Genomic DNA, 11,305 nt, shown 5'->3' with positions numbered 1-11,305 from the left:
TGAAACAATGTTGCAAATGTCAGAGACTGACAGCAAGGTTTATACAAATCGCCGCTGTTGAAAACAAATTGTTAGTTTAAAAGAAATGTGAGATAATGTCTAGATGCTTTTTTATAGTGGAGATAAAGTTTATAAATTGCCTGGCTGGGCTGATGAGACAGTGGATTGGCGCAGTCAGATGTAACAGAGTAAATAGGCATTTTAATGTCATAGATTTAGCCGGTGGTAACTTGTGGAATAGACACTGGCTGGAATGCGATTTTAACCAATCAGAATTCAGGATTAGACCCACCCGTTGTATAAATGAAAATAATGTGCAGTAGATTCTCTCAATTCCGTAAAAAAACATGGTGAACATTACTTGAATGTATCTCTAACAAAAGGGATATCTGTCTTTTTTATCTACTACATTGTAGTAGTAGTAGATAGTAATATTCCAAATATTGTATTAATCTTGAAGGCTATTACACCAGGTATGTCTCTTTTCTAGCCCAATATTAGATACATTTTTTAATGAATAAGGACATTCCATAGTGACAGCATGCAAGATAAGTCATTGTACAATGCCTGTACCTGCTTGCAGCATGTGTCCCACCACATCTGAAGCTACATTTATAATCAGTACACTGTTTCAATTGGATAATCGCAGTTTGTGTCGCTGAGCAGAAAACAAGCAACTATTAAATCCAGTTTTTAGATGCTACCCCCTCCCCAAATAAAAATCTAATATGGATGGCAATGTTTTGTTCTAGCATTTGCGCACATATTTCTTCTACTTCCCATCCGGGGCAGCATGGTGCCCTCATTGCAAGGCTGATTACCTAGATAAACAGGTGTCTGTGCAAAGTGAGAATACAACATGGAACCCATGTTTGATTGGGGGAGGTAGCATCTAAAAACTGGATTTAATGGGCGCGTTCAACATTGCAGCCGACTTTAAAAACGAGTCAAAACTGACTGATCTACAAATCACCCTGCATCATAAATAACTACTCAATATTATTTATAGATCAGTCAGTCACAATTTTCCCATGATACATCATTTTGATGCTCTTGAACACAGCTAATAGTTTCTTGGTCACTGCTCAGCGACACAAACAGTGATTCTCCAATCAGAACAGTCTACCGATTATGAATGTAGCTTGGGACCCGGTACACATGCTGTTAGCAGGTTGTTATTGGACCATGTCACATTCACATGCTATTCGTAACTCAGACATGTCTAACTTGCTGATTTGTTGAACGTGGCACGTGTGTATAAGTTTCCTCGTTCTGACTAGCACGTGAACGCAGCATTAAGCTTACCATATGCGTCCCAGTCTAAACAGTTCTGGCATATATTCGGTTAAAATTTGGCAACATTTTTGTTCATGTTAGTCTTCGTTGTTGGTGCACATATTTTTTCTTGAGGCAAGTTGAGTTCGGTAGTGGAAGTCTACACCCCTTCATTGGTGATTGGTCATAAATTCTACTCCCAATAAGACTGGGACATAAAGTGTTTGTTGTCCTTCAATGAGAGACTAGTTTTCATGCATATTTCACTTAAGAAATACTGCACCAAAGATCTTAGGTAGATGTAAAATTTCTCGACTAAGACCTCAGCAAAAATGTAAAAATGAATGACAGATTTCTTGATTTACTTTAGATTAATTCAGACTATTTCGAGGAAGTGTTTCTGGCTATTTTGTTGCTACGGTGTCTCAAGAAGAACAAACAACAATAATATTGCCGCTTTTTTCTTGTTTTTCAAATTAAGGTTTTTAGGGAGTATAAGCACAGACATTCGCCTAGCTGAGTTCCGCCAGGAGCAAACCGAACCTATGTATGCAGACGTCTAGACTTTGTCTCATTAATTTAATAATTAGTCAGAGGTTGCATTTACACAGGAAACCCAATTCTGATATTTTTTTCACTAATTGGTATTTTGACCAATCACATCAGATCTTAACTCTGCCATATTGGGCTAGGCTCTTTCCCTCCAGTCTGGTCGCTTCCTTGCCTTTTCTCTTTTTGACCAATGGTAGGTCTTGATAATTGAAAGACTACTAAATGGGGAAAGTCATTTCCACTAAATTGGTAATTGAGATTAGCCATAATAACAGAATTTGTTAAATGAGAAAACCAGTGTTGATAGATTTTCACAATGGTTTAATAAACTAACGTTACACTGTGGCCAATAACGTTTTTATAAAAAACAACATTAAGCAGCAATCAGCCTTTATGTATTTGAATGGTGGGCAAATACACATGAACATATAAAATCCCAATTAAATGTTTGGCGAGTAGCCATTAGTTTTGTTGAGGTGAGGCCGAGGATGTCCGAGGAAGGCACAGTACAATTACAGGGCAGCAGGGACTGTCTTTGTTGCTTGATTACCAAAAATGTCCGGCTGCATCAGTGAAAAAAAATTGCTGCTCGCTAAATCCAGCAAGAACTAGGACCATGAAAAAAAAGTTTGGCTGGAGCTTGTCTGAGCGGTTGGCTGTGCATGTACATTTAATGCTGATTGGTTTTGGTTTGCCCACTATAGTGCTGTCCGGGTAATGTTCAGGCCCATACTGAACACTTGTCTTGTCACCAACACACACACACACACGCAGACACAGCTGTTTCCATTAGAGATAGTTCTTTATGGTTGTGTGGTTAGGTTCAATGAATGAACAACACCTTAAGATAGGAAAACATCATGTGGGAGTCCATCATTACCATAGATAGATGGACTCATCTTTGTTAGTGTCTTCTGTCACAGCATGGGCAGTTCCATTGAGCCTATCTCCATTTTGAAGTTGTCAATGTTCTTCTTCACGATTGGCTGATCACTCCTGAGGACCCGGTAGGACATGACTCCAGCAAGGTTACCAAGAGGGATCAGCAAATGAAGTTGGAAGCCCCACCCAATTGACTACATTAAAATGATGGAAGCCCTCAATGGCGCTGCCCATGTTAATACATCCTTTTGGCCACTAGAGGCCCCTATCATTCTGTATAGACATTAGACAATACTTGCTTCTTCTCGCATCCAAGCGCTGATTGGTTGGATAAACAGCGGTGTGAAGGGTGATTGTCAGGGCCGCAGGGCAATCAGATTGAGAGGGCCGATCTTTGTACAATCAGCCTCACCCAACACATTCAACAGATCAGAGTGAACAGTTGCACCTAAACACTGCATACATTTCCGTCTGAGACACAACCCTGGATCAGCAAGTGTAAAAATATGTATCCTGCTGGACATTCTTTTTGCCATCGATCAACCTTTATTTCACACGTTAAAACAAAAACAACCTACAGTAGTGTTGCAGTAGAGAAGAGATGTTTAGAACGCTTATGTGGCAATGGTGGTGAGAAGCTAGGTTGGGAGTTTTCCCAAGAAGATGGGGGTTAGCATCCCTGCTTTTGCAGCAAGTGCCATGGAAATCTTTGATGACAATTGAGATTGTATGAATATTTGTCCCCAGATACTCAATCATAATTCTTCGCAAAAATAAAAATTCTAGTGTGGAATCATTCCTCTATCAAGATTTACTAATGAGTTGTCAAGTACATATACATTAATAAAAAAAGTATCTCAATGGAACGTAATATAATTGTTTTCTTTGCGTTTGGCGAGTCAGGTGGGCCAGGTTTCCCTTTGAAAATCTAGAGATCAATCTCTATAACTAAGAAAAACCGTGGTCTCTGGAATAAGTATTCAGAGCCGTTGTCATTTTCACATGAGAAATTTACACCAAATTATACTTCACCAAGCAGAATTCATGAGTTAGGAAGCAAACTTCTGTTACTGAAACAATGCAGTATTTTCTAATTTGTCGTTAACTATTACTAAATCATTAGTCTTGCTGACTAAGCTTAAAGTCAAATAGAAAATGTTCTTGTTTCAAAAAGGTTTACACAAGGTAGCTTACCAACTCACTCGTTTCATGAATTCGCCTTCTCCACCCACAAACATCTGCTACAAGTTAAATGCTCTGCATGTAAGTATCCTGACAGCTTCCCCAGACATAGATTACAAATAAGATATGTACATATGTACATTGTATTTACAGAGCGTTCCAACACAGATGCAGTTGTTAAGGAGGATGTGAGGGGAGGCCCCCTGTGGAAGAGGCAACGTGAACTCTAGTGATGAAGCCAAACAGCCAGGGGTTGTAGAGATGGGGGGGGGGGCTGGGCTGAGTAGACCATCATTTTTCATCCCCGGGCTGCTATAGAAAGGAAAACAATTCACAGGTAATTCATGGCCTCATTAGCATCTGAACATTAGTTGCCATTTCTACAGTCACCTTTATAGCCTTGCTAAACTTTATGTAGACCAAGTCTTTAAAAAGTCGAAACAAAAAAAGGCACGTAGACATAGGCTTTACTTGTTGAACAGTAATGTTCTATAACATAGTAACTACTGGAGGGGGGGAGGGGGGAAATGAGTAGGGTCGGTGTGTGTAGGTTAGTTTTAGGCTACAATGCTATGGCTGGGTTAACAATCTATCATAGAAAAATAAAAAGTGATCTGATTTTAGGGGTATGCTCCATTTGACCCATTAATGACGAAGCATTGGCCGTTTGAAATCAATACTTATTTTTTTTTTTTTATCACGATTGAAAAACTAGTCAGTGATTCATAGGCTGTAACTGGCCGTGATTGGGAGTCCCATAGTGCGGTGCACAATTGTCCCAGCGTCGTCCGGGTTTGGCTGGGGTAGGTTGTCATTGTGAATAAGAATTTGTTCTTAACCGACTTGCCTAATTAAAGATAAAATACAAATAGAGCAATTGTGTTACCGGTATCAGTGTACTGAATCAGACACAGACTTTAGGGTGCTGGAGATGAGAGCAGTTGATGTACACTGCTACTTCAATGTAATTACATGTAATTTATCATTAAAAAAACAATATGGGTGAGATCCCAACAATGGTTAGCATAACAATGAAAAAGTCTGCATGATATACAGTATGTTAGATATTGCCCTACAGGTCTCACTTAGTGCCCCCTTGAAAGCCTGCATGACTGGTTTGAGTCAAAAGGGGAAGTAACTAAGTTATCTCTACTAAAGATGAATAGTGAAGATTACCCCATGCATGCAACCAGAACATGCCAACAGTTACACTTTCATTTACTCGGAGAAAATGAACAAAGGAGAACGTTGGACAGGTGCTGATTGAGAAAGTAGAGGCGAAGCGAAGACAGACGCTTGTGTGTAAATGCATGAATGCATCATTGGTAACCCGCTACACCAAAACTGAGTTTTTTTGTTGTTTTATGGGACGGGGACGGGGGGGATTATCACAATGGTATTAGTACGAATAAAAAGCAACCTTACCTTATTCACACCTAAGAAAAGGGGAAAGACATTGTAAGACACAAAAACGTGTGACACAGAACAGTGATTTCAGGTACTACCGTTCACTGCAAAATGTAATCTCTGACATTTCAGAACAACCCTTCATCCCACTGCTAATACATTATTGCTTAATTTTTACATTTAAAATTGATGAAACAAATCACACACATTTCACAAGAAATATCGTGCATGCATGTTATGCATAATTATCATTCCACACGATTATGCTTCAAGTAAGCACAAAATGTATAAAATATTGATATAAGTCAAGACTTGAAAGCCGAGGTCATACTTGCGTTTACACACACATTTTATTTATATATATATATATATATATTTATTTATTTATTTCACACACAAAAGTATGTGGACATCCCTTCAAATTAGTGGATTCGGCTATTTCAGCCACACCCGTTGCTGTATAAAATCAGCATGACAATGCCCCCGTGCACAAACTGAGGTCCATACAGAAATGTTTTGTCAAGATCGGTGTGGAAGAATTTGACTAGCCTGCACAGAGCCCTAACCTCAACCCCATCGAACAACTTTGCGATGAATTAGAAGGCCAACTGCGAGCCAGGCCTAATCGCCCAACATCAGTGCCCGACCTCACTAATGCTCGAGGCTGAATGGAAGCAAGTCCCCGCAGCAATGTTCCAACATCTAGTGGAAAGCCTTCCCTGAAGAGTGGAGGCTGTTATAGCAGCAAAGGGGGGACCGACTCCATATTAATGCCCATGATTTTGGAATGAGATGTTCGACAAGCAGGTGTCCACAGACTTTTGTATAGATATATATACAAACATACTACCGTTCAGAAGTCTGTGGTCACTTAGAAATGTCCTTGTTCTCCATGAAAACATACATGAAATGAGTTGCAAAATGAACAGGAAATATAGTCAAGATGTTGACATGGTTATAAATAATTACTTTTAATTGAAATAATAATTGTGTCCTTCCAACTTTGCTTTCGTCAAAGAATTCTCAATTTGCCACAATTACAGCCTTGCATACCTTTGGAATTCTAGTTGTCAATTTGTGGAGGTAATCTGAAGAGATTTCACCCCATGCTTCCTGAAGCACCTCCCACAAGTTGGATTGGCTTGATGGGCACTTCTTATGTACCATACGGTCAAGCTGCTCCCACAACTGCTCAATAAGGTTGAGATCTGGTGACTGTGCTGACCACTCCATGATAGACAGAATACCAGCTGACTGCTTCTTCCCGAAAAAGTTATTGCATAGTTTGGAGCTGTGCTTTGGGTCATTGTGCTGTTGTAGGAGGAAATTGGCTCCAATTAAGCGCCGTCCACAGGGTATGGCATGGCATTGCAAAATAGATCCCTTTTACCATGTACAAATCTCCCAATTTACCACTACCGAAGCACCCCCAGACCATCACATTGCCTCCACCATGCTTGACAGATGACGTCAAGCACTCCTTCAGCATCTTTTAATTTTTTCTGCGTCTCACAAATGTTCTTATTTGTGATCCGAACACCTGAAACTTAGATTTGTCTGTCCATAACACTTTTTTCCAATCTTCCTCTGTCCAGTGTCTATGTTCTTTTGTCCATCTTAATCTTTTCTTTTTATTGGCCAGTCTGAGATATGGCTTTTTCTTTGCAACCCCGCCTAGAAGGCCAGCATCCAGGAGTCGCCTTTTTAAATGAAATATTATAAGTCACATGTACCGAATGCAACAGGTGTAGACCTTACAGTAAAATGCTTACTTACGAGCCCATAACCAACAATGCAGTTCACGGTTGACGTTGTGACTGCTGTTTTGTGGGTACTATTTAACGAAGCTGCCAGTTGAGGACTTGTGAGGCGTCTGTTTCTCAAACTAGACACTAATGTACTTGTCCTCTTGCTCAGTTGTGCACCGGGGCCCCCCACTCCTCTTTCTATTCTGGTTAGAGCCAGTTTGCACTGTTCTGTGAAGGGAGTAGTACACAGCGTTGTATGAGATCTTCAGTTTCTTGGCAATTTCTCACATGGAACAGCCTTCATTTCTCAGAACAAGAATAGACTGACGAGTTTCAGAAGAAAGGTCTTGTTTCCGCCCATTTTGAGCCTGTAATCGAACTAAATGCTGATGCTCCAGATACTCAACTAGTCTAAAGAAGGACAGTTTTATTTCTTCTTTAAATCAGAACAGTTTTCAGCTGTCCTAACACAATTGCAAAAGGGTTTTCTAATGATCAATTAGACTTTTAAAATTATAAACTTGTATTAGCTAACATAACATGCCATTTGAACACAGGAATGATGGTTGCTGATAATGGGCCTCTGTACGTCTATGTAGATGTTGCATTAAAAATCTGCCGTTTCCAGCAACAATAGACATTTACAACATTAACAATGTCTACACAATATTTCTGACCAATTTGATGTTATTTCAAGGGACAATTTTTTTTTGCTTTTCTTTCAAAAACAAGGACATTTCTAAGTGACCCAAAACTTTTGAACTGTAGTGTAAATACATATACAGTGCATTTGGAAAGTATTCAGACCCCTTGACTTTTTCCACATTTTGTTACGTTATAGCCTTATTCTAAAATTGATTAAATAGTTTTTTCCCTCATCAATCTACACACAATACCCCATAATGACAAAGCAAAAAGAGTTTTTTGGAAATGTTGGCTAATTTATTATAAATAAACAAATCTCATTTACATAAGTATTCAGACCCTTTACTCAGTACTTTGTTGATGCACCTTTGGCAGCGATTACAGCCTCAAGTCTTCTTGGGTATGACACTACAAGCTTGGCACACTTGTATTTGGGGAGTTTCTTCCATTCTTCTCTGCAGATCCTCTCAAAATCTGTCAGGTTGGATGGGGAGCGTCGCTGCACAGCTATTTTCAGGCCTCTCCAGAGGTTTGATCGGGTTCAAGTCCAGGCTCTGGCGGGGCCACTCAAGGACATTGAGACTTGTCCCAAAGCTGAAGAGATGGTTGTCCTTCTGGAAGGATCTTCTCCAGAGGAAATCTGGAGCTCTGTCAGTGACCATCGGGTTCTTGGTAACCTCCCTGACCAAGGCCCATCTCCCCCGATTTCTCAGTTTGGCTGGGCGGCCAGCTCTACAAAGAGTCTTGGTGGTTCCAAACTTCTTCCATTTAAAAATGATGCAGGGCACTGTTCTTGGGGACCTTTAATGCTGCAGACATTTTTTGGTACCCTTCCCCAGATCTGTGCCTTGACACAATCCTGTCTCAGAGCTCTACGGACAATTCCTTTGACCTCATGGCTTGTTTTTTGCTCTGACATGCACTGCCAACTGTGGGACCTTATATAGACAGGTGTGTGCCTTTCCAAATCATGTCCAATCAATGAATTTAACACAGGTGGACACCAATGAAGTTGTAGAAACATCTCAAGGATGATCAATGGAAAGAGGATGCACCGGAGCTCAATTTCAAATCTCAAAGCAAAGAGTCTGAACACCTATGTGAATAAGGTATATGTATTTTTTTATACATTTGCAAAAATGTCTAAAAACCTGTTTTCGCTTTGTCATCATGGGCTATTGTGTGTAGATCAATGATGTTTTTAAAAAATGTAATCCATTTTAGAATAAGGCTGTAACGTAACAACATTTGGGGAAAAGTCAAGGGGTCTGAATACTTTCCGAATGCACTGTACATAGATATACACACAGTATTTATATTATTTAATGTAAAAATAAAATGCTATTCCCTTGCCGGGAGAGACAGATAGAAACTGCTAAGGATCAGCCAGCCCATCCCACCAGCCTCTTCACCACACCCAGTCGGAACCCCAACCATGCCCATCCTACTTGCGTACTTTTCCAGGAACATAGTTCCGGTCAATGGACTCATCCTGAAGGAACATGTGGAGACAGCGCTCATTCTGGGCCAGGGGATGACCTGCAAGTCTGGTGATAGAGGAGAGAGTAGCAGGTTTCAGTTAAATAGCAATCATAATTGATTATTAGTGGAGTCAAAGGCAGATGGCTGGGAGTTAATTTGATAATGAACTGAAATGGAGACAGCCATAGAGAGAGAAATACTACAGACAGAAACGATACACACCTGTTGATGAACTGCTCCAAGCCTACCCTCCGCTCCTCAATGAAGGACTCCTCAAAGATACCCTCATCTCCTCGGAAGGGCAGCTGCCTTTTTAAAGCTTTCCCAGGGAGAGGGGGCACCACAATCTTTAGAAAGCACACAACTTATCAATAACTTAGTCACATACAAACTTTAATGTATTAAACATTTCTGTTTAGATTAGTATTGTACTGGTCCGACATAGAAGCAATTCGTTATGCAGTGTGTAATTACCTTACTGTCTCTCTCCAGCTCATTCTTCAGCCACTCAAAATCACTGTACCTTCTCCGCACAACAGAGTCCTTAAGTTTGAAGATGGGAAGATTTGTCTGCATGTAAAAAAAAAAATGTATATTAAATCACTACATTAAATGACAGAAATCCAGGAGTGGCATTTCCAGTACAGCATTCACATGTCCAGTGACATGGTCAGACATCAGTGCTTACACCAGAACCCTTCACTGATGAATCATTTGATCAGCATCTTGTCTCTGAATCTGTGAAAACCACTGTTCAGTTTTGTGACACTGTGTCTAGTGATAATGTATGGTTTATAATGCAACCACATCTTTAGAGTAGGGAAACGCAGAGAGATTGTTGCATTAATATGTTGAGATTTGTAGTAGTAAGTAAGTGTTTTATTTGACTAGGCAAGTCAGTTATGAACAAATTCTTATTTACAATGACTATTATAAGTCACATGTGCCATTGACCTACACCGGCCAAACCCGGACGACGCTGGGCCAATTGCGCGCCGCCCTATGGGACTCCCAATCACGGCCGGCTGTGATACAGCCTGGATTCGAACCAGGGTGTCTGTAGTGACGCCTCAAGCACTGAGATGCAGTGCCGCTGTGCCACTCGGGAGCCCAGTACACACTGTGCAATTTGTGTCTATCCCTCAGCACATGTAGTCTCTGTTCAGCATGCCCTAGATCTGGGATTTAAGAGACTAGCCTATGTACAAACAGATCTTTCTAATACCATGAAGGTTTAACACCCTAGTGGCTGGTTGCCTCTCTCATAACTACAGTGTTAGCTGTCCCAGTATTCTCCAATCTTGGTCCTGGGGATTCCAAGGGTGTGCAGGCTTTTATTCTGGGTTGGAGAAAAAGCCTATACATCCTACAGAAATCAACAGAGTTTAATAAAAGAGCTATAGCCCATGCTAGTCATTATGTTATCTGGCAGAAACACTGCTACCAAACTAACACAGTTCTTTCACATACTGGCTATTTGATGTTGGTGGTAGCCATCTTAGCAACGACTGCATCAGGAATTTGTATATAACGATTATATCAAATGACAAAGAAGTGAAAGACTAAGCGTTTGAACAGCAAAAAGTCCAGTCTCTTGAAAAACCGTCCCACCCATGTTCCCTCATCATACTAGCGTCCTAAACTAGGCCCTGCCAAAATCACCGGCCCCGATTTCAATACTGCAAGCTAGTACAAACCTAGAACACTCACCCGCATTCGCACTTCATAGGTGGTGAATCTGTTCCGGCCAACTCCAATTGTTTGTGGGTCATAAACGTCGATTTCAAGAAAATTGCTTGGGGGGCCATACGCATCTGTGAGATCCTGTGGTTTAGAGTTTAATCGGCGAGTATCTGCAACAGTGGGATCCGACATGTTCGGCTTCAGCTGCGGCTGATCTCGAGAAGATACAATTGCGAAGGTTCTTGTCCCGCAGCCAATCGAAACAGAGGAAACGCATTCCTCTTTCCCCAAGTATTTACCGGCGTTTACTTTGACCAATTGCAGAAGAGAGTGAAACAATTGTGCCAAAATTAAACGAGTGTAAAACAATAATCATACTGACAAAATGTGATTCAAATATTATCAATGAAGAGAACAACTGTTTATCATTTTAAAGTCTTACAAATTTA

At 40.5% G+C, this 11,305-nt stretch overlaps 1 protein-coding gene across 2 annotated transcripts; it reads right to left on the bottom strand.

Annotated features, from left to right (window-relative positions):
• Positions 1-2,610: 2,610 nt before the first annotated feature.
• On the bottom strand, positions 2,611-11,182 carry LOC106604705 (sorting nexin-12). Of its 2 annotated transcripts, none has more exons than XM_014199632.3 (5): positions 10,884-11,182; positions 9,648-9,743; positions 9,396-9,520; positions 9,148-9,238; positions 2,611-4,203 (listed from the first exon to the last, which is right to left on the bottom strand). In XM_014199632.3, the coding sequence occupies exons 1-5, from the start codon at positions 11,046-11,048 to the stop codon at positions 4,183-4,185; spliced, it is 498 nt and encodes a 165-aa protein (XP_014055107.1). In that variant the 5' UTR covers positions 11,049-11,182; the 3' UTR covers positions 2,611-4,182. The 2 variants fall into 2 exon arrangements, with proteins under 2 accessions (XP_014055107.1, XP_082831299.1); XM_082975173.1 differs by lacking the exon at positions 2,611-4,203 and adding an exon at positions 4,219-5,327 and having other exon boundaries at positions 10,884-11,153.
• Positions 11,183-11,305: the final 123 nt, after the last annotated feature.

Source organism: Salmo salar, chromosome 05, assembly GCF_965601325.2.
Source record: "Salmo salar chromosome 05, fSalSal1, whole genome shotgun sequence".
Lineage (NCBI taxonomy): Eukaryota > Metazoa > Chordata > Actinopteri > Salmoniformes > Salmonidae > Salmo > Salmo salar.
This window is presented reverse-complemented; position numbering and strand designations above follow the sequence as displayed.

What these genes read in the sequence shown, in the direction of transcription:
- LOC106604705 (XM_014199632.3), bottom strand. Translation starts at nt 11,048, where the DNA reads ATGTCGGATCCCACTGTTGCAGATACTCGCCGATTAAACTCTAAACCA. An exon ending in CCTATGAAGTGCGAATGCGG is followed by an intron (nt 9,744 to 10,883) that starts GTGAGTGTTCTA and finishes TTTTACATGCAG; the next exon opens with ACAAATCTTCCCATCTTCAA. An exon ending in TTGGAGCAGTTCATCAACAG is followed by an intron (nt 9,239 to 9,395) that starts GTGTGTATCGTT and finishes CTCTATCACCAG; the next exon opens with ACTTGCAGGTCATCCCCTGG.